The 25,587-nt window shown below is 38.6% G+C and overlaps 4 protein-coding genes across 14 annotated transcripts; 3 read left to right on the top strand and 1 right to left on the bottom strand.

Annotated features, from left to right (window-relative positions):
• Positions 1-132: 132 nt before the first annotated feature.
• On the top strand, positions 133-6,253 carry LOC105683325 (symplekin). Of its 3 annotated transcripts, none has more exons than XM_012395857.3 (17): positions 133-806; positions 1,140-1,336; positions 1,415-1,648; positions 1,733-2,019; positions 2,087-2,316; positions 2,392-2,571; positions 2,701-3,146; positions 3,229-3,501; positions 3,578-3,761; positions 3,824-4,065; positions 4,139-4,317; positions 4,394-4,554; positions 4,616-4,751; positions 4,825-5,012; positions 5,081-5,257; positions 5,331-5,408; positions 5,477-6,253. In XM_012395857.3, the coding sequence occupies exons 1-17, from the start codon at positions 753-755 to the stop codon at positions 5,561-5,563; spliced, it is 3,333 nt and encodes a 1,110-aa protein (XP_012251280.1). In that variant the 5' UTR covers positions 133-752; the 3' UTR covers positions 5,564-6,253. The 3 variants fall into 3 exon arrangements, with proteins under 3 accessions (XP_012251280.1, XP_012251279.1, XP_048514069.1); XM_012395856.3 differs by having other exon boundaries at positions 2,087-2,322; XM_048658112.1 differs by lacking the exon at positions 133-806 and adding an exon at positions 929-946 and having other exon boundaries at positions 2,087-2,322.
• On the bottom strand, positions 6,202-8,062 carry LOC105683326 (17-beta-hydroxysteroid dehydrogenase 13-like). 2 transcript variants are annotated; one of them, XM_012395861.3, is made up of 6 exons: positions 7,902-8,062; positions 7,383-7,556; positions 6,958-7,281; positions 6,634-6,890; positions 6,427-6,552; positions 6,202-6,351 (listed from the first exon to the last, which is right to left on the bottom strand). In XM_012395861.3, exons 2-6 carry the CDS (start codon positions 7,524-7,526, stop codon positions 6,285-6,287), a joined length of 918 nt encoding a protein of 305 aa, XP_012251284.2. In that variant the 5' UTR covers positions 7,527-7,556; positions 7,902-8,062; the 3' UTR covers positions 6,202-6,284. The 2 variants fall into 2 exon arrangements, with proteins under 2 accessions (XP_012251284.2, XP_012251281.2); XM_012395858.3 differs by lacking the exon at positions 7,902-8,062 and adding an exon at positions 7,703-7,883.
• Positions 8,063-8,171: 109 nt separating this feature from the next.
• LOC105683235 (ATP-binding cassette sub-family C member 5-like) lies at positions 8,172-15,474 on the top strand. Its single transcript, XM_012395693.3, has 23 exons — positions 8,172-8,970; positions 9,058-9,192; positions 9,255-9,413; positions 9,509-9,656; positions 9,746-9,979; positions 10,058-10,231; positions 10,296-10,443; positions 10,525-10,673; positions 10,764-10,874; positions 10,951-11,096; positions 11,166-11,627; positions 11,841-11,967; positions 12,050-12,207; positions 12,295-12,422; positions 12,482-12,669; positions 12,735-13,011; positions 13,090-13,243; positions 13,339-13,467; positions 13,549-13,825; positions 13,937-14,102; positions 14,187-14,370; positions 14,455-14,647; positions 14,721-15,474. The coding sequence occupies exons 1-23, from the start codon at positions 8,885-8,887 to the stop codon at positions 14,982-14,984; spliced, it is 4,197 nt and encodes a 1,398-aa protein (XP_012251116.2). The 5' UTR covers positions 8,172-8,884; the 3' UTR covers positions 14,985-15,474.
• On the top strand, positions 15,375-25,548 carry LOC105683234 (sodium leak channel NALCN). Of its 8 annotated transcripts, XM_048658107.1 has the most exons (31): positions 15,438-15,560; positions 15,915-15,955; positions 16,226-16,359; positions 16,478-16,675; positions 17,094-17,317; positions 17,408-17,682; positions 17,757-18,004; positions 18,371-18,601; positions 18,674-18,841; positions 18,906-19,097; positions 19,195-19,332; positions 19,411-19,617; positions 19,691-19,887; positions 19,953-20,075; positions 20,158-20,331; positions 20,406-20,585; positions 20,660-20,912; positions 20,978-21,145; positions 21,237-21,445; positions 21,527-21,647; positions 21,734-21,867; positions 21,956-22,121; positions 22,204-22,398; positions 22,479-22,696; positions 22,767-22,990; positions 23,075-23,211; positions 23,278-23,414; positions 23,508-23,664; positions 23,729-23,857; positions 23,922-24,096; positions 24,160-25,548. In XM_048658107.1, exons 3-31 carry the CDS (start codon positions 16,255-16,257, stop codon positions 24,336-24,338), a joined length of 5,262 nt encoding a protein of 1,753 aa, XP_048514064.1. In that variant the 5' UTR covers positions 15,438-15,560; positions 15,915-15,955; positions 16,226-16,254; the 3' UTR covers positions 24,339-25,548. The 8 variants fall into 8 exon arrangements, with proteins under 8 accessions (XP_012251114.1, XP_048514060.1, XP_012251113.1 ...); XM_012395691.3 differs by lacking the exon at positions 15,915-15,955 and having other exon boundaries at positions 15,375-15,560; positions 16,478-16,663; positions 18,371-18,592; XM_048658103.1 differs by lacking the exon at positions 15,915-15,955 and having other exon boundaries at positions 15,375-15,560; positions 16,478-16,663.
• Positions 25,549-25,587: the final 39 nt, after the last annotated feature.

The raw sequence follows: 25,587 nt of genomic DNA, 5'->3' as shown, positions 1-25,587 counted from the left end.
CTGACCGTTCACTTCAAATCTCGGCTCATTTCTAAAAAGAACAAGCTTACATTATCGTGAATGTTTCACGATTACTATTCAGAACTATTAGTAATTACATTTACCTGTGATGACTGGCACATTTTGCTCTTTCACGCAAGAAAATTCAGCATAGAAGATCTTGGTAATTTGATCTTGACCGTTGTAAAACCGTTGACTGTTTAGCATTTGTTTCTCGTTTGAAAAATTTATTTAAGATAAACAGCCAATTACAGTCGTTAGATTTTCACGCCACCAAAATGGCCGCTTACCCACCCACCCTAGAGACCTCTACCATATCTCTACCCTACCCTTGCTCTTCTCCGTACTAATGCAGTGGAGCTTACTTGAGACTCATCTGACATCTCTCCGTTGGCTGGAATATCGCGGTTTTCGTCGTTTGTGCGCATGCAAAAAAGATTATGGCGTGGTTGACAATTTGACATGGCGTTACAGCTCCCAGACATCGCGATAGATTCTTGGAAATTAATGATATCAGAAAAAATCAGAGCCGAAATCCGTTCTATATTATAAACACAGCAATTCTGTAATTGATTATTGAATTCTAATACATAGCAGGATTTGATGCACCGTCATGCAGATTATTTGGTTTTGACACTTTGTAAACGCCTCTGATTCTTACTTTGAATAATTGATTCCATTCGTTAACATTTTTATTGTAATCGTATTGCAAGTATCTTCAATTAAATAGCGGGAATATATATTTATTCGAAATGGATCCGCGTTTACATAGAAAGCAGGAAGCAGTCAAAAGCCCTACCAATTTGGTCAGTTCTATAACCTCAGTATTCAAATAAATAAATGCAACTTCGTAAAGTTTTACTGTCTTCGCTACATTATCGGTCTCTATTATTTATTGCAGATTTAAAAAAATTTGCATATCGTTACAAATTGGCATCCTTTGATGGTTAGCCAAAATACTTCAGATTTACTTAGTGCTGAGTACTTTATTGAATGAATTGCCACATATTTATTAACTGGACATTCAGCAATGCAAAAATCATAGATTCTTTAATCAAGAATTATTCCAATAACTTCTTTTAATCAAGACAAATCATAAGATATCCTGCCATTGTAAATAACACAATGACTACTTTCAGGTCGTAGACTGGTTGAATGAGGCATCTATGAGTGCTAGTGAATCTGTCAAAGTATCAAATTTAGCAAAAGTACACGAGTTTTTGATCCACAAGGAGCCAGAATTACTGGATCTCTATTTAGATGAAACCCTGCAATTCTCTTTGGACAGAGGTACCGAAGTCAGAAAAGCTATCGCCGGATTTATCGAAGAGGCTGGGTAAATCATTTTCTTACAATCGTTGAGAGTAATAATGAACTCTTTCTTACTTTTATACAAACTTTTTCGTTTTTTCAGGTCTAAGCAGCCTGAACTTATTCCACGTCTCGTTCAAACACTCTCCAGATTAGTTGGCGACGATGCCGCAGCAGTTACCAAAAGAGCTTTACGAGCAGCAGGAAGAATTCTAAGAGCAACCTTAAAATGGGTAGCCAGTGCTACAATCGTCACAACGGATATGGAGCTTGCTTGGCAACAATTGAGCAATCTCAAAGTTGAAATAATAAACATGATCGACAGTGATAATGACGGGTTAGAGATGATGCATTGCTGTTGTGATTTATAAATCTGTGGATATTTTTCTCTTCTATGTCTCTGTTTTCTCTGTCTTTACAGAATCAGAACACAGGCTGTCAAGTTTCTTGAAGGAGTTGTCTTGGTTCAAACATATCCTGATCCTGACAGTCCTAAGAAACCCGATGACTTTTCTTTGGAAGATGTTCCGCTGACTCTGAAGATAGCAAGGAGAAGAAAGCTGGAAGAAGAAGCAAACCATGTCATGGATTTGTTGATAAAATTTCATGGCTCCCCACATGTCAGTAGTGTGAATCTGATGACTTGCATGGGGTCTCTGGCTCTGATTGCCAAGATGAGACCTCAGTTTATGGCAGATGTCATCCAAGGTATTCTAGTTTGTACAAAATTCTCTCATCCAACAATCAGATGATTAACGCAAGGTATTTTCCATAGCCCTACAACTCCTGCAACATGATTTGCCACCCACGCTTTCAGACTCCCAAGTTACTAGTGTTCAGAAACAGCTAAAACTCACTTTGTTGGGGCTGTTAAAACACCCAGCAAGTATAGAATTCGCTGCAACAATGGCAAGACAATTGACACAGCTTGGAGCTAGAGAACAAGAAATCATGAAAGCGTATCCAAAACAAGATGATATTCGTAGAATGAAAAAGCGCCAGCAGGTAAAAGTAACTGAACCTTTTTTTCCATTCGTACCTCATTTGATAAATCGAATTACCCATAGTGATCATTTTCAGGAAACAGCTGCAGCCTCCGCTGCAAAACGCGCAAAATTAGAGGCAGCTATCGCGGTTGAGGAACCAGAACAACCAATGGAAGTTCAACCTGTAAAACCTGAGTTAATCGAGCTATCCGACACCTTCATCAGCGAACGGCTCAGTGTAGAAATTGCTACAGAACTCGTGATGGACAGCATGGTTTGTATGATACAGATTTTTTTTGAGACGTGACCTAGTAGGATTATACCTGAGGCATTTAAAAGAAAAAAAATCAGTCCTTTATTGGTATTTTGCAATGTCCAAGTACGAATTATATGTTTGATTCAGGCATGGGTGCCGGATGCTATGACGACAGTATTCCAAAGAGAATACCAGCCCACCTCGACTACCGATATAAACGTGCAGCGACAGACAATTGCAAAACTCTTAGCGCTGCAGATAAAACAAGCCAAGGCTAAAAGGGTGAAGAGAGAGACTAAAGAGGAGGATGCCGTTATGGAGGATCTTATCAAGAATCCGACCATTACTGTAGCTGAAGCAAAACGTGAAAGAAAAAGAGAGAAAGACAGAGAGAAGGAGAAAGAAGCCAAAGCCTCTCTTGAAGCGCACGAAAAGTCCTTGAAAATGGCCAAAAGCCGTCTTAAAACCTTAAAGCTATCCGAAATAACGAAGCCACTTCAAAGGGAAACTAAAGAAAAAATGCTCCTTATGGCGGTGGGCAGAATTCTGGGTGCTGAAAAAGTTGCAGTCCTTGGTGGTGTGGGACCTGTTAGGTAATGAACAATTAAGGACTGATGAAAACCAAAAAGAGTAGTCAATGACTAGTAATAAAACTGAATTCTAATATTTTCCCAGGTCCAAGATACTGACGTCGCTTGCTGCGACTTTCAATCCTTACATAAGGGAAGCTGTGCTGAGGTATATAACAGATGATATGCGTACACGTCTTGATTTAGCTTTGGGCTGGCTCTATGAGGAGTATGCCTTGCTCCAAGGATTCCAACGGCGAACAATTTTCACTGGGAAACCACAGGAAGCTCCGCATCAAGCCTACAATTTTTTACTCTGCACATTAGTCTCCGCTATAGATCTAGTCCCTGGCAAAGATCGCGATGTTTTATTATCCCGGTAATCTATAGCTTTCATACACATCGAAGAGTTGTCGATAAGATTTTTAATTTCACGAATAAAATTTTTCTCTCAGATTATATTTGGAAGCTCCTTTAATCACCGAAGATGCGGTAGAAGCTCTGAAGTTGGTCTCATCAGACGAAACACGTGGACTAGCGCCTTTAGAATTACTCAGAGAAATGGTTATCCGAAGACCGACAAAGCAACTGGTCTTTTTGAACGTGCTATTGTGTCATACAGGGCATGAAAATAATACGGTGAGCTTATCAGATTATTTTTCTCGATCATTTCGTATTTATTTTGAGATAAACTTCTGTAGATCAGAGAGGCTGCGATAGAGCTTGTAGTCCAGTTGTACGCTCGGCCGGACCTCGGAAAGCTCATAGAAGAATACGCAGTTTTGTATTTAGGATTTCTGCGTCTCCCAAATCCTCCAGAAATTGTTTTCGGTCAAGACAGAGGACGTCCACAGATTGAGAACCAATGGAGCGAATCGACAACACGTGCGTGTTTGGGATTGTATCTAGCCTTGCTATCCGAACACCAGGACCTTATTCACGAGTAGGTCCCACCCAGAATTTGGCGATTGAAACTTGAATATTTATTTATAATAACAATCCATCTTCTCTCAAAGGCTGGCTAGAGTTTACACCTCGATGGGTGCAGACGTTAAACGGATGATTTTACGTCTTGTCGAAGGACCAGTCAAATTGCTAGGAATGAGTAGTCCCCAGCTCTTGTCCTTGGTCGAAAATTGTCCCAAAGGTGCCGAGACTTTAGTCACTCGAGTAATCCACATTCTCACTGAAAAATGTAAGGCCTCATTGTTGTCAATTTTATTATTCATCACACTTGTTTCTCCATGTACATATGACATATCAATTTCCAGCTGCGCCAAGTGCAGAACTAGTCGCAAAAGTACGCGAGCTGTACCAGACGAGGGTGTCGGACGTCAGATTTTTGATACCGGTCCTCAATGGTTTAACTAAGAAAGAAGTAATAGCCGCACTCCCCAGGCTGATCAAGTTAAATCCCATTGTCGTTAAAGAGGTGAATATCGAGGCGAAAATAATTTCGGATAGCAACTGTTGAACCAACTTGACTTTTTCAGGTGTTCAACAGACTCTTAGGTACCCATAACAATGAGAGCGGTATACCGCACATGTCTCCGATAACTCCGGCAGAGCTTTTAATCGCCTTGCACACTATAGACCCTAACAAAGCAGAGTTGAAAACCGTGATAAAAGGTAGATCAATGGTCATTATAATCAGTTATAAGATGGTCAATGGTGGAAAATATGTACACTTTTTAAATTATAGCTACGTCTTTGTGCTTTGCTGAAAAACAGGCGTACACGCAAGAAACACTTGCAGTAGTTATGCAGCATCTAATGGAGATGACTCCGTTGCCAACGCTCCTAATGAGAACGGTTATTCAAAGTCTGGCTCTGTATCCAAGACTGAGTGGATTCGTCATGAACATATTGCAACGTTTAATTCTCAAACAGGTGAAATAGAAAAAAAAATTTTATCCGATTTCCCATAGTTTCCCATTTCATTTTCGAATCTTGAGTAGGTTTGGAAGCAGCACAAAGTCTGGGAGGGATTCGTTAAATGCTGCGAACGGACTCAACCCCAAAGTTTTTCTGTTATCTTGCAATTACCTCCGGCACAATTAGCTGAGGCACTCAAAATGTCGCCGGGACTGAAGGCACCGTTACTCGCGCATGTTGAATCGTTTGCAGAGAATCAGGTAAGCGTAGTGCGGCTCTTTAGATCATAGAATCAATTATAGATGGAAGTTTAAAACTTCTTGCCCATTTCAGAAAGCTCATATTCCACAATCTATAATGGACGTCATTCAAGGAAAATCTTTGGCGGTTGTCCCAGATGAATTTGATATTGTAAGTATATTGAATTGACTTTAATATCGGAGATCGGAAACTTGACCTATTTCCTTTTTTTATTCTAGGCACCACCAGGCGAGTACCCATTAGAATTAAAATCTGAAGTAATGGAAACTGAGCCGACCGAGCCAGCACCACCCGGATTAGATTAAACAGTCGATCGCTCTCTCCCTGTAAATGTCGCACCTACAGCACAGGCGAGTTACGATCACTAGATAATTTTACATTAATTTTTAACTTATGGGTAAAATATGTATATAATTTAAGCAACAAGTATTTGCTGCTGAAAATCATGCAATGAATTCATGAAAATCCTTCAATTCAACTGCTCCCCTATACCATCGTGGTTTAGGGTCGACCAATGGATGGGTTTTAGCTATAAAGAATAGTGAATATAAGTTTCTTTTCTTCATCTCTGAAATAGGGATCTATTTACTAATAGCTATTATCCGCTGTGACATAAATAATACATAACGAAAGTGACTGAACATAGAATTTTCTAATTACTCAACTCATTTACAGGTCGAACATAAAGTGCAAACACTTTCAATTGAAAAATTTATATATTTACAGTTATCACGGAAAAATCAGAAATGTTGGTGAAAATTAAAATACTTTGACGGTTGTTTCACAACACCGAAAAGAGCAATGCTCAAACAATCTAGCAACAATACTATTACATTATCATGAACGCAGATGTTATTTTCAATTTTCCTAATGATGAAAGCTCAGGTTATACTGCCAATGAGTACGGCTCTTCAGGCAATGGGTAGACTTAAGGAAAATTTGATTTGATATCAATATTTTATTTCAATACAAAAATGAATCGATTTAACATGTTACAATCAGTTTAATTCTATATTTACAACTAAATCATCCAAAATCAACACCGGTGTCTAGTAAATCCCGCAGCATGAACGACGCCTTTTTCGGGAGTATTCTGAACACAAATACGTGTATTGCAGCATTGTTGATATTTTGTTACATTAAAACAACAATTAATTTTGCGTTATACCTGAGGATGTGACCGAGGTACAGAAGATATCCAGGTACACTAAACTCGGCGTAATTTCTTCTTACTCCATCCAAAATTTGTTTTGCTGCCTCAGCAGCAGGCATGGTCCCAAAATAGCTGGGTATTCTAATTTTTTATTCGAAAGTGTTCTTCTTAGGCTTGTCAATAGCATACAATAGCTCAAAATAATTAGGGCAACAACTTCACCTCAGTCTTATATCCTTGGCAACTTCAGCTCCGACAATAAATGGGTAGACATGAATCAATGTTACCAGTATGTTGCTGTTTGTGTGTCTGAGTTCAGTATGCAAAGACTCTGCTAACCCTTGGACTGCAAACTGAGCTGTAGACAGCGGGACACGACCTCCTCGAGTTGCTCCACCCGACAAACCTGCTACCGACGATAGAGCAACGATATGGCCACGACCCGCGCGCTGCATACAAGGTAGCACCGAGTCCAGGAGCTAATTGACTAACATTTTTATTTTTGTTCAGCATCACTATTGAGAAAATTTAGGATTAGAAATTTACCCAGAAGTGGCTAAGCACAGAGACATCCATGGTTTGCCGAATTTCTGGTGGGTCATGAATTAGAGCTCTGGGACTAGGAACTCCGCAGCAATGTAAGAGCATTGTGATTTCACCCATATCAGATCTAATTTTTTCCACAACTTCCGCAACCTGATCTCTGTTGGTCACATCGCAAACATAGGAGCTTGCAGTACCAGACTGACGAGCACGTCTTGTAGTAGCCTCGCACATGTCTGCATCTATATCCATGCAAGCAACAGTGACATTAAGCTGAGATAACTGAAGAGCAATCTCCCTACCTACTCCCCGACCAGCACCGATTACCTGAGTAGAAGAAAAACCTCAAATTACATATGCCTAGTGAGTATCATTGTGGTTTCTTGATTGGTGTCTAGTTTTCTTTGCTGTATTCAAACGATACTTACTAATGCAACTTCTCCCTGAAGACTCTTCAACGGTGGAGGTCTAAGAGTTCTGAACAAGGCAACTATTATCGCAAACCAGATTCCAATGAAGAGCATCAAGAGGTCAAGTGCCAGCACTACTAAGGAATATATTCGTAGCAGCATTGTGGGACGTTCAATAGATTTTGAATTGACCTGTAGTAAGTAACGGCAAGTATTCAGTTATTTCTGACAATTTTTTGGAAAATACAAAATATCTGGAACGCTGAAACGCAATCTCAACACCAGAATTTAATGATCGAGACGTTTATTTACACAAATATGTTACTGATGTGATTTACCATTTTTTGAAGTATGAAAGAGTATAATGAAAAAACCCGTATCAATGAAATACAGCCGCTTAGGCACAGAGAAGATATCCTGGCATAAGGGTCACGCAATCTTATTTTATAACAAATGAGAATAAAATTAACAACGATCGAACCCTTAGGCGAACAACGAACTGTGCAAAGAAACGTCAATTATCTTCTGATAAAATACCTTTTATCTATAGCCGTCGTCCATATCTAATAAGCTGTCGTCTGATAAAAATAGTTTTTGCCATGGACGAATGAACAGTTGTTTTTGTCTGACGGTCGCTGTGGTCGGTCGCTGTCAATCTTTCGACAGTTTTCGAGCATTGTATCGTTGTTTCGATTAAACAAAATATTGCGAATGGTTTGCGTTAAATGACGCTGGGTGTCACTAGGGATATGATGCTCGACAACAAAACGCGGTTGGCATGGATTTGAACCTGCTTCCGTAGAATAAATGTAACGTGCTTTTGTTTGACGGTTTAATTGTTGACTGAAGATTGACGCCGTTCGACGACGTTACATTTTATTGTTGAAATTTGAATATCTGTTGAGAAAGATCATCTAATTCTGCGAACAATGGGATATGAATACAAAATGGTACTCATGGTATAGAAGAGGCAGTAATAGCTACTAATAAAAAAAAGTTCCATCGAATCTCAATATTCCTCAAACGTTTGAATTCATTTGAGTAGAATAATTTTGCTTCTGTCTTACGGTTTATTCAGACTAATTTCTAGCGACTTCTACTCTGTCAATCCCCTAAAATGTTGATCTACGTTTACAAATCAGCGTATGAATTTTCACATATCTATGTATGTACACATGTTTTTATCTGATTGTGAGTCGCGTCCGATATTTGAGCAGCATGCAACTATCTGCTGCTAGACATTAAAATCATCATTTTTCCAGGCACGTTTATGACAATTTGTAAAATCAACTCGAACGAGATAACGTCCTCTTGACGCTATCTTATCAATAATACAATTGTGTACATAATAAAATAATGCAACGGAACTCTAGACTGTTCTGACCGTAATAGTAATCGTGTTAAGTCAGAGCTTGTCTCTTACAATCAATCATACGAATGTGTACTTATCTTGATTTACTACTTGAAAAGAATTCAATCGAGTGCCACATTCTGTAGTTGGTTGAATTCATGAACAGAGGATGGATGAGGAGCCCAGGAATAATAGAAGTTGCGAATCCCAGAAGGATGACAACGGACACCTGGCTTGTGATGAAAATTCAGCAGGGTGAGAATCAATTACATCAAACTCTTAGTATCGGTCCTCACCATTTTTTGAATTTACTTTAAACCACAAAAATAAATTCCAAAACAGATTCAAAAATATGGTTGAGAAGAGCCCTCTCCGATCAGTTGAACGAGGACATCCCGGAACATACGTGCCGAGAAGAGGTGTGCAGCGATACAAAGATGCCATGAAAATTCTAATACCGATTCGCCCGACTCGAGGGTAAATTATAGTAGGTATTGAGATAAGTAAAGGCCACAAATTACCTACCCAATTAATTCCAGGAATAAAAATATCTCTCCTGTTGATGGTGCTGGATTTTTTTCTACTCTTTCTTTTTCGTGGATTGCCAAATTATCATACAAGGCCTACAAAACCGGAATAAATATCAATGAGTTGCCAAACATGTCTCAATATGACTCTTGCGACTACAACGCAGACAGGTAACTATTTGATACATACCTATGTCTATTGGTGGATCAAAGGAGACTATGTAAATTGTTCATATCATTATTATCCTTTTTCGGGTTTTTATCAGAATAGAATTATTATGGATGGATGAGCTGGCTAAAAAAGGACCAGAAAAATCGTCTTTTTCGTGGGTGGCTTGGAGATTCTGTCGAACGCGAATCCTACTAGCGAATGCAGCATTCATTCTAAATCTTGCATTGGGATTTGTAAGCGCTGTGAGTTATCAAACACTACACCATATCTGTCACTACATCGTACTGCACAGTCAAAATATTTTTTATTCTAATACGTTATCAATCGCCAGACTGTGATTATGCAAAATCTACTGCTTTACGTTGAATCTAAAGAAGCCGATTATTCGGTGGGTCTTTATTGGGCATTAATGCTTATTTTGGTTGAACTGGGCCGCCTGATGTTTTACGCACTGCAAATCGGGATGAATATTAGAACTGGAGTAAGATTAAAGGCAGCGTGTATGACCCTGATGTATAGGAAAGTGATTCGAGTCAACAATCTAGGGAGTAAGAGCATCGGAGAGGTGGGTGTTGATGAATAATTTGCTAATCGACGTGTACACAACTATACGTATGTATGTATAGCAGATTGTTTGTAACAGGTGATCAACATTTGTTCAAACGACACCCAAAGGTTTGGAGAACTGATTCTACATGGACCAACAATAGTCAGTGCACCGATCACAACGATCTGGGGAATATATTATTTATGGAAATTCATGAGCCCTATGGCCATCACTGGAGTCATTGTGTTAATTCTATATTATCCCATACAGGTAAAATAATTAAAGAAAGGATCCGATATTGTAGCTAATGTTGATTCTATAATAATATGTTCAGCTCGTGGTATCTCGCCTGGCCGGATATTACCAAAACGAGGCTCGTCAAGCATCGGACAAAAGAATAAGACTGACTAATGAGATCTTGAACTGCATAAAATTAATTAAAATGTACGCATGGGAGAATCGATTTTGTAAAGATCTACTAGGTATGTCTAAACACTTATGGACTTTGTTTTGGTGGTGAATCTTGAAATTTGATTAATGTCATCTATATGATTTCAAAACAGACGTGAGAAAAAAAGAGGAGGATCTTCTTCTGAAGAGTACGTATTGTCAGAGTTTCAGCGTCGCTTTCGCACCGGCAGTGCCGATTGCATCGATAATTGTATCGTGTCTTGCACACATATCCGCCGGCAACAATTTGACGGCGGCACAGGTGAATACCCGGTGTTAAAAAGTATAGAAAAATACAGATTCCAAAACTATAACTGTGGTAAGTAAATTGCTTTTTTGGCTTTCTCTGCAGGTATTCCCATACGTATCTCTTCTGGATTCTCGATTTCGCATTTCGCTCAATGTTTTTCAATACGGAATAGAGTGTATTGTAGCAGCAGGCATATCCTTCAACAGAGTAAAGGTTCGTGATCTCAAATTATTTTTAAGCCTTATAGGATAATGTGTTCTGATACTCATTTTTCAACATTGCTGTACAGAGTATTCTACTTCTTGAAGAAGGCAACTGTAAAATTTCAAAACCGATCATTAAATCTCAGGCGATTGCAATAATTCATGGGACTTTTTCGCGCAACACCCGGAATGACCAGGAATATAATAAATCTGATTCAAGGATGGTGAAGCGGTAAATGACGAGAATTAGTTAACTTCAGGAGTTGTGAATTATTAGATGAACAGAACTTTACTATTACAGAAACAATGGACCACCGAGACCAGTGGAGAAAAGTGAAACAGACAAATTAAATAAGCCACCAGAAGGTTCTGAATTTGCTGAAGTTTTGTTTGATATATCCATTGAGATACCTAAAGGTCAATTGATTGGAATTTGCGGGCAAGTCGGAAGCGGAAAGTCCAGCCTAATTCTCGCTGCACTCGGTCAACTTCAAATATCTGAGGGGCAGGTGTTGAGGGATGGCTCTTGTGCCTTTGTCAGTCAGCAGGCTTGGATAACAAACAACACCTTGAGAGAAAACATTTTGTTTGGTGAACAATACGATCATAGTTTGTATGAAAAAGTTATCTATGCATCCAACCTAAACCCTGACATTGACATGATGCCTGCGGGAGATTTAACGGAAATTGGCGAGAAGGGAATCAACCTGTCCGGTGGTCAGAAGCAGCGAGTTGCATTGGCTAGGGCACTTTACGCAAATAGGTACTACTAACAAGGAGTCACAATTTTGACTGGAGCAAAAGTAGGGGGGTCTATTAGACCACCAGATGAATTCGACCGAAGTACATTACTTGACCTATACTTTCTTACAGAGCGGTCCAGTTCACCTGGTGGTCAAACGTGTTCTTTCCTCTATTTATAGTGGAAAATTGGGTCAGTAGTTAAGAGCTCTCTAGACATTTCGGTGACTTTCAGGGATATTTACTTTCTGGATGATCCATTGAGTGCCGTTGACTCCCTGGTCGGGTCTTTCATCTTCGATAACCTTATTCTTGGAGCTCTGAAAGGCAAAACTGTGATTTTTGTCACACATCAAATTCAGGTACTGTTGAATGTACAATTTCATATGAGGTATTGAGAATAATTCTGCAACACCCTTCAGACGCATTCTTGTTCTCTTCCAGTATTTGATGCGATGCGATGAAATTTACATGATGCAAAATGGCAGGATAATTGAACACGGGGATCATAATGACCTGATCAAACTTGACAATCAATATGCATCCATGGTAGCAGCCGTCTCAGCGGACAATGAGAACAAAATACAGAATCCAGACAATGAGTGAGAATGGGTCTCCATTCTATATGCTATCAAAATTCACGCCACATACAAAAAGGGATTAAGCCTACTCAAAATTATTTGTTCCAGCCATCATCCTAAAGATCATTTGCAATCGGTCGAACGGATTCCATTACCTAACAAAGCACGACCTAGTCAGACAGCCAGCACTAATTTCCAGAACAAAAAAAAACAAGTTGAAAAATCTGATACCCCAGGTAATGACTTTTCATTGCCATTTCACTAACACACCTCTAACTGGAACCACTCATTACAGACGCATCCTTGATTATTAATGAAAAACTCCACCAAGGAACCATAAAAGCGGATACATACCACACTTACATTCTGGCTATCGGGGGCTATCTTTCTTGCTTCCTAGTAATCTCCGCATTTCTTCTATCCGTTGGAATGTCAGCGTTTAGTTCTTGGTGGCTGGCATTATGGATAAATGCTGGAGGGGGCGTAAGTCTTGTGATTTACCTACTCGAGCTGAATAGAAACAAAAATATGACCACATTTTTTTCTAGAATGCAACGATCGGAGGAAACAACGAAACTGTAGTTTCTGATAACATAATGGATAATCCTGACTTCGAGTATTACCGAGGGATCTATGCTGGGTCAATCGGTGTTTTATTATTAACAAGCTTGTTACGCGCCACCATTTTTACCAAAGCATGCTTTAGAGCATCGACTCAAGTGCACAATGATTTATTCAAGAAAATTATTGCCAGCCCAATGAGGTTTTTTGAGACTACCCCGATCGGCAGGATCCAACATTTCTTTAGCAGAGACATGGACGAAGGTTCGCCAACACTGGCTCTGTTAATACAAATTTTTCTTGGAAATACTCAACGAAAAATCATTCGGATTTTCTTTTCAGTGGACAATCGTCTTCCCTATGCTCTGACGTGTGTTTTGCAAGGCGCATTCACACTGATATTTGCTGTACTCGTAATATGCATTGTATTCCCTTGGTTTGTTCTTCCAATGTGCTTTCTCGGCTTTGTTTATTACTACATCAGTAAAATATCCCAGTAAGTATGTTGAGCAAGTCAACAATCAGAAGTTACTTCCAACTTCATCGGATTACGCTTTATTAATTAACTATATTTCTTTTGTTATGATTTAGAGTAGCCATCAGGGATCTAACACGAATGAGTAACATATCTCGTGCACCGGTCCTCAGCCTGCTCATGACGACGGTTGAAGGGATCAGCACAATCCATGCTTTTGGAGCAGAGGATGATTTTAAGGCAAAGTAAGAGCATAATCAATACTCTAGAAGTTTTCCAATTACTAGAAAAGGTTGAACTGATTCATTTTCATGACACATCTTCAGATTCACTCGTGCATTCGACGAAAATGGGAAATGTACCTTCATGTGGCAGGCATGCATAAGATGGCTGGGGATCCGCGTTGACTTATTAGCAGTAGTAATCACGGCTATCACCGCATTTTTGGTCGTTGGCTTACACGATCGAGTGCCAGCGGCGTTGGCTGGCTTGGCTATATCATACTCGTTTCACATTTCGGGAGTATTCCAGTATACTTTAAGAATGGTTTCAGAAGCTGAAGTTCGGTTTATCAGTGTAGAAAGAATGTATTCTAATATTAAGGTAACTCTCCGATCACGGCTGAAAGTTATCGAAGATTTTCCCGCATGGCATTTGATTCAGATATTAATATGTTGTCTTCTGATGATCATTTCGAAACATTACGCGTTTCAGACTCTAGAAACCGAAGGCAGTGACAGACAGATTTCATTCAAACCACCATCCACTTGGCCAGTAGCAGCAAAGATAAATTTCAAAAACGTCAGCCTAGCATACAGAGCTGGAACTCCCCTCATACTCAAAAACATTTCAATGTTCTTCAGACCTGGAGAAAAAATTGGTAAGATGGTTTGAGTTCTTCTAAAATTATAGCCATTTTGTTCCACCAAATCATATTGAATAATATGGAAGATTCATCTCCTAGGTATCATTGGACGGACAGGAGCTGGGAAGACTTCCTTAACGGTTGCATTATATAGGCTAGTCGAGTTGACAGAAGGTACAATAGAAATAGACAACGTTGATATATCTAAAATAAGTCTTTCAGAGCTGAGAAGGAAGCTGTCGATAATCCCGCAAGATCCGGTATTATTCAGTGGGACCATAAGGTGTGATTTGATACTCCAGTAGAGTAATTTTTTCACTGATAATTCATAAAAAGAAATACTCAGTCTACTGTATGGTACTTTTAGGTCAAATCTAGATCCTTTCAAGAATCACACCGACGCAGAAGTTTGGGAAGCACTGGAAAAGACCCAACTGAAATCAAGAGTGCAATCATTGACTGGGCATCTCGACGCTTCAGTTGGATTTGGCGGGGACAACTTGAGCGTGGGAGAACGACAGCTACTCTGTCTGGCTAGAGCTTTGCTCAGAAACTCCAAGGTGCGTTTTCTCGTTTTTTCTCCATTGCAGAACACCTCGTTACACACGATGGTAAACATCAAAACTACTCCAGATTTTGGTCCTTGATGAGGCGACTGCCGCTGTGGATCGAGAAACGGAGGTGGCAGTTCAGAACACAATACAGCAAGAATTCGTCAATTGCACAGTTCTCACGATAGCACATAGACTCCAGACTGTTACGTCGTCTGACCGAATCCTCGTCATGGACCATGGTGAGGTACTCGAATTTGATACCCCACTCATTTTACTAGCAAATCCAAGTTCGGAATTCAGCAGAATGATCGCAGCTGCTAAACGACTTGAAGCCGATGAATAATCATTCTAACACGCGCCATGTAATTTACGCACCTTTTTGTTCTCATTCTTGCAATGAGTCTTGTTCAAATATTCCTTTGACCATTCCGCCACACCTCAACTCTAATTGACGTATGGAGCAAAAATCATCGATTCCGCCGATGTGGGACATGTCTGGCAATACACACGCTAACAATAAGCATGCAGCAGTTGCCGATCCTCAACGAGTGAAGAGTCAGGAATTTGTACTGTATTATTGTATTATATTAATGATTGCCATCGAATTTCACACCACTTGACAGACTTCCTGTTCACTTCGTATCAGCCGGAAGTACGGCGGAAGAACCAACGAGAAAAGGGTAGTAACTGGTAACATTGATTTTTTTGCCACTGGCGCTGACCGTGCGCTGACTGCTCATGCCCAGCATCAGCTGGTTAGGCTGTACCTACCTGCCCCACGAAATCTGCCATGCCACCACCTTGTTGTTATTAAAATGTTTATTAAATGTTGACCATTACTCTTATTATATACAAAATGTAGTTTATACGATTTGCCGTAAAGGCAGAATTATTGGTTGGCCGAATCGCTACAAGAACGGTAAGAGAAATAGATTTCCCATTAAAATGAACTGACCGAGTGAACATCCTGATCTTATCCATAATGTGTCAAAGATGTGTCTAGATTTTCGATCGTTCACGTTTTGTGTTTAGTATTTACCTCTCTACCTACGAATTGAGGTAAAAAAAAAACCGGCAGAATAGAAACAATCATCAACAATGCCGAAAAGAAAAATATTAATGACCCCTCACCCCAATAACGCAAAACAAAATAATCCAATCTTCAACGAACAAATTGATTCGATTTGTTGTATTCCTGTATATAGACCATACCCCTCTAGAAGATGTAAAAAAAAAATATTTAAACAGCTTATGTTTTTGAAATAATTTTCAGCTAATGTTTTGACAATAATAGCGGTGAAATTAGATTCCCACGTGAGTATAGATGCTTGGTGTATACCTGCTGCTGAGTGTTGTGCCTGTCGGTGTTTTTGTCATTCTTAAATTACATCTGATTTTGAATTTCAGTTATTTGTTGGTACTATCAATGTCTCCTGACTAAATATTCTATCAACATCTGTTTTGTGAATCGCCAAAAGAACAAACTGTCAAGTTTTACATATGTATAAATTATTTAATGTAAACGCATCTGTATTTCATGCCTGATTGAAAGTTCAAAAAGTCAAAAATAAACTTATTCAATAGGCTTCACCATTGCGAACATAATCCCCATAATGATGTTGGGGAGGAAGCAGAGCCTCAAAGGAGAGCCTGTCCTAGCTGATTACGGGCCAGAAGAGTGTCTAAATGAAAGTGCTGATATCGAATGGGTCAACAAGGTAATACAGAATGAACAACAATTGATATTGTTTCTTATCTAGCCAGATATAACCATGTATCCATATATGAGTATACTCACAATGATAGCACTGCTTATTTCACCATAAAATTTTGTAGCTATGGGTGCGAAGACTTATGAGGTTTTGCGCTCTAGTATCGCTAGCCTCTGTTTGTCTGAATACACCAAAAACTTTCGAGAAGGTACCTCCACTGCAGTATGTCACCTTTGTGTGCGATTTGGTGGTCACATTTCTTTTTACTGCCGAGATGATTGCCAAGATGCACATTCGTGGCATACTGAAGGTCAGAACGACTGTGAGCGACATTTTTTATTACCACTATTATAAATGTCGTCTCGTGTTTTTGTATGGATGTGGTGGTGTATTATAGATTATCGAGATGTACGCAACAGGGTTCCAATTGACAATTTTTCTTCACATGCAAAGCACAACTGATCAACTGCTTGATATGAATGAAAATAAAAATCTTGTTGCGGGCAAAGCATCTATAATTTATTGTAACAAAAAATAGTTTTCTTAATGCATGCGTACATTGATTTTGATTGGCAGCTTATTGTAGAAAAACTCAGGCGTTTACAGCCAAAATGACTATAATAATACTTAACAACAACCATAATAACAACGATGATTTTCTATTGTTGTTATATGTTTATAGTGTAAAAAATTGCCTGGAAGCAGTTCAACATAAATAAGTTGCACTTAATTTTTTTCAGGGAGAAGTGCCTTACTTGAAAGATCATTGGTGCCAATTTGATGCGAGTATGGTGTTATTTTTGTGGTTGTCCGTTATACTGCAAATGTTTGAAATGTTGGGTTTAGTGTTACGATTTAGTTATGCTTCCATTCTCCGAGCTCCAAGACCGTTGATCATGATTCGATTTTTACGTGTCTTCCTGAAATTCTCTATGCCCAAATCCAGAATAAATCAAATCTTCAAGTGAGTATACAAATGGATGATATACAATCGAGCATTGGTAATTATTATCATTACATGTGAATATAATATTTAGTAAATATTTATTTTCAGGCGATCAAGTCAACAAATTTACAATGTAACATTGTTCTTCCTTTTCTTTATGTCTCTTTACGGATTACTGGGAGTTCAATTTTTTGGAGAATTGAAAAATCATTGTGTTCTTAATACAACTGATTCAAACCACATAACGATAAACAGTTTAGCTATACCAGATACATTCTGCTCTACTGATCCGGAATCTGGATATCAATGTCCTGAAGGAATGAAATGCATGAAATTAGAGCTGTCAAGGTACATTATGGGCTTCAACGGCTTTGACGAGTTTGGTGAGTCTCAGCTAATTGTCAGCCTTGAATATTTTGAATAACCACCAACAAAAATAAAAAAAATTTCTCATTAGCCACCAGTATATTCACCGTCTATCAAGCGGCATCGCAAGAAGGATGGGTTTTTATCATGTACCGAGCTATTGATAGTTTACCTGGATGGAGAGCAGCCTTTTACTTCAGTACAATGATCTTTTTCTTGGCTTGGCTTGTTAAGAATGTTTTCATTGCCGTTATTACGGAAACATTCAATGAAATAAGAGTCCAATTTCAACAAATGTGGGGCGTTCGAGGTCATATCAGCGGAAGTTCCGCTTCTCAGGTTAGCATATTTTAGTCATTGTTGCTGAGCCTCTGGTATAGGAATCAAAATGTATCAGTTATAGTTTGGGTAGCAAGTTTTTGGAACGCACACCAGAGATTCATCAAAAAATGCCAATAGAGACGTGGGGCTATCCAGGATCCGTACTTTTCTCTAATAATTTACCACGTTAGAATTATCATTGAGAATTATTCGAAAAACTTCTGAAAAAAAACCGTACAAATTCAAGCAAATATTGGGATATTATCGTTAATTTTTGACTCATCTTGTTCTGAGAACTACGGATCCTGTGTATCCATCCGCTTCAATCGTTATTTACCAACATTTTGCAACATAGCTCATTCGATTGTATTATTATAATTCCAGATCCTAACCGGCGATGACAATGGCTGGAAACTTGTGACTTTGGATGAGAATAAGCACGCTGGCCTGGCATCGCCTTCCTGTCACGCAGTTTTACGGTCCCCACAATTTCGAACTGTTGTCATGTTTGCCATTCTTGCCAACGGAATTACCACGGCAACTATGAATTTTAAACACGATGAAAGACCAAGACATACATACTACCATTACTACTATTATGCCGAGGTCAGTGTGGTCAGTGCAACGATCGGAGTTTTTCCAGTTTTTGAATTCCGATTTGATTAGTGATTAACATTTGTATTATAGATCGTTTTTACGATACTTCTGGACCTCGAAACACTTTTCAAAATCTGGTGCCTGGGATTCCGAGGGTACTACAAACATTCTATTCATAAATTCGAATTATTATTAGCAGTTGGTACAACTCTTCATGTCATCCCGCTATTTTACCTCTCCGGATTTACATACTTTCAGGTATACTTGCCACTGTTCTCTCTTGCAATGAACGCAAATTTATCAAATTTGGTTTAAATTTTAGGTACTAAGAGTATTCAGGCTAATCAAAGCCTCTCCAATGCTGGAAGACTTTGTGTACAAAATATTCGGACCTGGAAAAAAATTGGGCAGCCTCATCATTTTCACTATGTGCTTGTTGGTCATATCTTCTAGTATTTCCATGCAGTTGTTTTGTTATCTCTGCGATTTCACGAAATTTGAAAGCTTCCCTGAGGTGATGTATCTTTCTAGGATCATATTGTACGCTTTAAGTCGTGTGCATACTATACGTCTAGTGTTTTCTGAAAAATAATTCTACAAAATTACATCAGGCATTTATGTCCATGTTCCAAATATTAACACAAGAAGCATGGGTAGAAGTTATGGATGAGACGATGCTCAGGACTCATGAAACTATGGCCCCATTTGTTGCAGTTTATTTCATCCTATATCATTTATTTGTAACTCTGGTAATGATACAAACCAAACTTTTGTTTGAATGTCAGAATTTATGTGGGCAATGTTATTAAGAAAAATAATTCTTCAAGATCGTGTTGAGCTTGTTCGTCGCTGTAATCTTGGATAATTTGGAGCTCGACGAGGATATAAAAAAGCTGAAGCAGCTCAAGTTTCGTGAACAAAGTGCTGAGATAAAGGAAACTCTACCATTCAGGCTACGAATTTTTGAACGATTTCCAGACAGTCCACAAATGACTTGTCTGCATAAAGTACCCTCAGATTTCAATCTCCCAAAGGTGTGTCAAAGTTTCGCTATTGCAGCTAAACGCAGAAATTATTTTCCATCTCATAAATTTTCACTGATTCAAGGTCAGGGAAAGTTTCATGAGGCAATTTATATTTGAAGTTGAAGACGACGAGAATGAGGGAGTTAAAAAAGTGAACGAAACATTCGATTCGAAAATGGTATATCGGAAACAGAGGCCTGTAAAAATTCTTAACAATCCGCCGAAAGTACGGAACATAGTGACCAATCTGAGAAAGGCTGCGATTACCTATATCATCAAGTGAGTTACCAATTACTCCAGCGATTATAAAAATCACGAAACTAATGTTCTGTATTATATGTCAGTGATTCTAATAATCAACGATTGATGCTGGGAGATTCAGCAATGATTCCAGTGCCTGGAAAAAGTCTCCTTAAACCGCAAGGCACCGTTAGTAGTGCAAAACAATTAAGAATAGACCAAAAAAAGTGAGTAACTTTCGAATTCTGGCTAATCATAATTACTATGTTTGATGGCACCCAGATTGTTGGCTTTCTCCACTTGACTTAGATCAATTCGAAGGAGTGTACGAAGTGGATCAATAAAATTGAAACAAACGTATGAGCATCTGATGGAAAATGGCGATATAGGAGCTATAAATAGAGTCAGCTCTTCCAGAAGCAGACCTCATGATCTGGATATCAAATTATTACAGGCAAAAAGACAGCAGGCGGAAATGAGAAGGTACATATCTTAGATTCGACTTGCCGCACGTTTAATTATATTCCTGCATAACACGTGTGTGAAAAACTGTTTAGAAACCAACGGGAAGATGATCTCAGAGAAAATCATCCGTTTTTTGATACACCGTTGTTTGCCGTACCCCGTGAAAGCAAATTTCGAAAGATTTGTCAGCTATTGGTTTATGCCCGGTACGATGCACGTTTGAAGGATCCTCTCACCGGAAAGGAAAGAAAAGTTCAATACAAAAGTTTGCAGTAAGTAACTCCAAGAAAATAAAGTGATTTTATCAGTGTTCGATACAGAACAATAAAGATTATGTGATTTTCAGTAATTTCCTTGGCCTCGTAACCTACCTGGATTGGGTTATGATATGCGCGACTACTTTATCCTGCATTTCAATGATGTTTGAAACACCCAAGTATCGTGTAATGGAATTTCCAGCACTCCAAATCGCAGAATATGGCTTTGTTATATTCATGAGTCTCGAACTTGCCCTAAAAATTTTAGCCGATGGGTTATTTTTTACTCCAAAAGCTTATATCAAAGATGTGGCTTCTGTCCTCGATGTATTCATTTATGTGGTGAGTTTTTGTACGTTCTCGTTACCAAACCTATTGAACATTATTTTTAATTTTTTTCTTTGTAGGTGAGCTTGGTATTTCTCTGCTGGATGCCAAAAAGCATTGCTCCGAATTCTGGGGCGCAATTATTAATGATATTACGCTGTGTCAGACCTCTGAGAATATTTACACTCGTCCCCCACATGAGAAAAGTTGTCTACGAATTGTGTCGAGGTTTCAAGGAAATCTTGTTGGTAAGTGAAAACAAAAAGCACTTGAAAATTTAAACACTTTTATCATTCTATTTTGAGTACCTGTAAGTTATACCTTTGCGCAATTTTTTAGGTATCAACTCTCCTCATTCTGTTGATGTTCGTCTTTGCAAGTTACGGTGTCCAATTATACGGTGGGCGTTTGGCCCGCTGTAACGATCCCACAATTTTGAGGAGGGAAGACTGCGTTGGAGTTTTCATGAGACGAGTTTTTGTTACCAAAATGAAACTGCAGCCAGGGGAAAACGAGAGTTATCCTTCGATATTGGTACCCCGTGTTTGGTGAGCTGCAATCTTGGAGAAAACTGAATCAAATTATTTAAAAAGTCTAGACACGTGCTATCTTGTCAACTTGGTTCCCAGGGCCAATCCCAGAAGGTTCAATTTCGACCATATCGGGGACGCGCTGCTCGCATTATTTGAAGTTCTCTCCTTCAAAGGTTGGCTCGACGTTCGTGACGTTCTCATCAAGGCGCTTGGACCTGTAATAATCAAACTTCGTTTTATATAATATTAGGGGTCATTCAATTTTCCTGTGCAGAATTCCCCGAATAATATCTGAGGTTTCAGGTTCACGCAATTTATATACACATATATATATTTCTCGGATGTATGATAGGACTTACTTTGTTCGTTGGCGTTGTTATTGCGAATTACTCTGAGAACAAAGGGACAGCATTGTTGACGGTTGACCAACGACGATGGTAAGGATTGGACTGTACCGTTTATTGAAACGTTGCGTTTGCATTTCATTTTATATGCTTATTTTCTCACATACCAATTGAATTACAGGTGCGATCTGAAAAAGAGATTGAAAATAGCCCAACCATTGCACCTCCCTCCTAGGCCGGACGGAAAAAAATTCAGAGCTTTCATTTACGACATTACCCAAAATATTTATTTCAAAAGATTCATTGCGGTAATGGTACTCATCAATAGTGGATTGCTTTGTGTATCCGTGAGTATATTACGAATTTTCAATTTTAAATTCATCCGTGTAATTCATTATCTGACGTGTTTTTTTTTCCTCACCCTGACAGTGGCGGAGTGAGGAAGAACACACAGAGGCGTTGGCGACGGTTTCGACAATCTTGACGTTAGTATTTCTGGTCGAAGTCGTGATGAAAAATATAGCTTTTACTCCACGTGGTTACTGGCAGTCCAGGAGAAACAGATATGATTTACTCGTCACAGTTGTCGGAGTGATTTGGATTATTATTCATTGGATGATAAAGGTATCAAGTTTGTTTTAAATCACATCAGTCGAGTATTTTACATCGAGCCAGATGAAAAATGTCCGCAAAACTACTTTCAGAACGATTTGTCCTACTTCATTGGATTCATGGTTGTCATCTTGAGGTTTTTCACCATCACTGGAAAGCATACGACCCTAAAGATGCTCATGTTGACCGTCGGCGTATCTGTTTGCAAAAGTTTTTTCATTATTTTCGGAATGTTTCTATTAGTATTTTTTTACGCACTCGCAGGTACTATCATTTTTGGAACTGTAAAGTACGGCGAGGGAATTGGAAGGTAGGACAGACCAACTGATATTCTTTCGGGAAATTTCAAATGAAAAATTGATTGATCAAATCATTTACAGACGCGCGAATTTCGAGTCCCCGGTAACCGGAGTTGCTATGCTCTTCAGAATCGTTACGGGAGAAGATTGGAATAAGATAATGCACGATTGTATGATTCAACCACCGTATTGTACACCAGCTGCTAATTACTGGGAAACTGATTGCGGCAATTTTCACGCCTCGTTAATTTACTTTTGCACATTTTACGTTATTATTACGTACATAGTTCTTAATTTGCTAGTGGGTTGGTACATTTTTTTTCCCTTTTCAGCATTGCATTCAGCTATTTCTTTTTCATATCTCAATATTACCGTACTTCATCCCACAGCTATCATCATGGAGAACTTTTCATTGTTTTATTCGAATGAAGAGGATGCGTTGTTATCCTATGCAGACATAAGAAATTTTCAAAACACGTGGAACGTGGTGGACATACATCAGAGGGGTGTTATTCCAGTCAGACGGGTGTGTTAACAGAGTGACGATTTTTCATGTTGACTACGAATAATTATACCACGAGGTTGATTTTAGGTGAAATTCATCCTCCGCCTACTGAAAGGCAGATTGGAAACAGATCCACAAAAGGACAGACTTTTATTCAAATATATGTGTTATGAATTGGAGAGATTACACAACGGAGAAGATGTCACTTTTCACGACGTAATAAAGTAGGTCGTTAATTACCTGACTTTGATTTAAGTTTGTAATTAAACCTTTTCAGTTGCGCTATTTGAATCTTGTGACGTGCTTTTTATATTCAGTATGCTGTCCTACCGGTCGGTAGATATTAGGAAGGCTCTGCAATTGGAAGAATTATTGGCACGAGAAGAATTCGAATACATTATAGAAGAGGAAGTCGCGAAGCAAACAATTCGTACGTGGCTGGAAGGCTGTTTGAAAAAAATTAGAGCCGTTGGGGTAAATATAAAGCTGTAGGCAAACCCTGAGAACTGAATATTAATGTGAAAATAATCTTCTCCAGAAACAACAGAACAGCTTAATCGCTGGTTTGAGGGCGACAAATGATGCACTCATGTCGTTGCAAGACCACGTTGAAGAAAAGACTAAAGAAAATAGCGTAGACAGAGATGCGGATGAAGTGGAACAAAAGGTTGGAATGATCGATCGATATCTCAACAGAATCATGAATATAACTTTTCAACACTCGCTCGTAGGATGGGGAGGGCCTCAGGCATAGGACCAAGAAGCCCGTTGTCCTTCCGAGATCTGACAGTATCGGTAGTGGTTCTGGCAGAAAATATCTCGCCCCGACGTTGTCTGATCCAGCAACAGTTAGGACTGATAAAGAAAAAATCGCTGCGGCCAAAAAGAGGAACAACAGACCTCCCCGTAAGTTAAGAACCCAATTAATCAGATAGTTACGCAATGCTCATAATGTTTCAACTATTACAGCCGTAGTGAAAAATAATTTACCACATGTTACCGAGGGAGCAGAACAAAATAGGCAACCGAAGGATGTTCAGAATAATAAAGCTGCCATGCCTAAATTTTCTAGCATAATGGTAGAGGTAAGAGACTGGTGGCACGAACAGGTTGCTTATAATACACAGTCAAGCGATGAAGAATATTGATTCTTCCAACGAACATGTGCGGCGATTCATGTTCAAAATAATGAACAATATTTATCACCTTGGGAGAAGCCTTTTTATAACAATGTTATCGTTATATATATTGAACGGTCGTACACAATGTATGCTAAAAAATCATATTAGTACAGCCAATATTCCGGTATAGCGATCGAATGTCGCTTTAGATTTGGAACGAATAATTTCACTAACATGGGCGACGAAAACAACAATAACATCAATCGCTATATTAATAGTAATAATAATGATAGGTATGATTACAGTAGCATGATATTTAGATAAAAAATTTTATACAAAAAGGTGCCAGAGCCATTATTTATATATAAAGATAGTGATAATGTAACGTGAAAATGAATAAGGTTGAAAAGGGCAACTGTTAGTACAATGAGCACAGGATACGATTCGAAGAAAATTTTTAAGCGATGGAAATAATCCGGCTCCTATTAAAAGTTTAAGGCATTTCAATGTGTTTCGTTGTAATGAGATGTTAATGAAGTTACCGATTGATCATATGCATCTTTTATGGAGAACTAATGGTAGATCTGATATTTGAATTAAATATACGGAAAATGGCAGTTATGCGCATTGTACGATTCGCGATAGTTGGCATTTTTATCATAGATAATGACCATTTCATTCCAGTCTTAAATGGAATTGATAACCTGTTCAAGATTCAAGACTGGTGAGTTTCCGTTTTAAAAGAAAATACGTTGTTACTAAGGAGGGATATTTGAAAAATCTTAAAATTTTGTAACTTCGCGAATAGTACCCATGCATATAAGTTTCGTGGTCTATGTGATCTGGTTTAATGAAAAGCAGTAGCGGCGTCGAATGAAGCATGATTTAAAGTAATAAGGGGAAGAAGAATAATTAAAGATTGATGTATGGTCGCAATAGGAATATACAATAATTGTATTTCAGTGTTTGACATTATATACTTATACGTACATACTAAGAATGTACGAGCTTGAGCTGGTATGAATTCGAATAATGTAGGTCTATCTATGTACTATTCGTTGATTGTATAATGTAAAAAGACATATTATATATTCACATAAGAATGAAATACGTAGGGACACAAGTTACGTTCATGTTATCGTGAAAAATGTTGATCATTGTTGCCTCGTTGATGTGCCAATGTGTTGTATTTTAGAGAGCCAATTAATTAATGTTACTATATGATATATATATATTATGACAGAATTTTTATTATCGCACCAATACCTGGAGTGCT

This window comes from Athalia rosae, chromosome 7 (genome assembly GCF_917208135.1).
Source record: "Athalia rosae chromosome 7, iyAthRosa1.1, whole genome shotgun sequence".
NCBI classification, from domain to species: Eukaryota; Metazoa; Arthropoda; class Insecta; order Hymenoptera; family Athaliidae; genus Athalia; species Athalia rosae.
Note: the sequence above shows the minus strand (reverse complement) of the source record. Positions and strands in the feature narration are given on the sequence as shown.

Coding starts and splice junctions, on each gene's coding strand:
- LOC105683326 (XM_012395858.3), bottom strand. Junction 7,282..7,382: donor TTCAGGGAGAAGTTGCATTA/GTAAGTATCGTT, acceptor TCTTCTACTCAG/GTAATCGGTGCTGGTCGGGG. Junction 6,553..6,633: donor GCCAAGGATATAAGACTGAG/GTGAAGTTGTTG, acceptor ATAAAAAATTAG/AATACCCAGCTATTTTGGGA.
- LOC105683325 (XM_012395856.3), top strand. CDS start 753: ATGGATCCGCGTTTACATAGAAAGCAGGAAGCAGTCAAAAGCCCTACC. Junction 2,323..2,391: donor AAAAGCGCCAGCAGGTAAAA/GTAACTGAACCT, acceptor GATCATTTTCAG/GAAACAGCTGCAGCCTCCGC. Junction 5,013..5,080: donor AACGTTTAATTCTCAAACAG/GTGAAATAGAAA, acceptor AATCTTGAGTAG/GTTTGGAAGCAGCACAAAGT.
- LOC105683235 (XM_012395693.3), top strand. CDS start 8,885: ATGGATGAGGAGCCCAGGAATAATAGAAGTTGCGAATCCCAGAAGGAT. Junction 9,193..9,254: donor CCGATTCGCCCGACTCGAGG/GTAAATTATAGT, acceptor AATTAATTCCAG/GAATAAAAATATCTCTCCTG. Junction 14,103..14,186: donor CAGACCTGGAGAAAAAATTG/GTAAGATGGTTT, acceptor TTCATCTCCTAG/GTATCATTGGACGGACAGGA.
- LOC105683234 (XM_048658102.1), top strand. CDS start 15,380: ATGCCCAGCATCAGCTGGTTAGGCTGTACCTACCTGCCCCACGAAATC. Junction 18,602..18,673: donor ATTATGCCGAGGTCAGTGTG/GTCAGTGCAACG, acceptor TTTGTATTATAG/ATCGTTTTTACGATACTTCT. Junction 18,842..18,905: donor CCGGATTTACATACTTTCAG/GTATACTTGCCA, acceptor TTTAAATTTTAG/GTACTAAGAGTATTCAGGCT.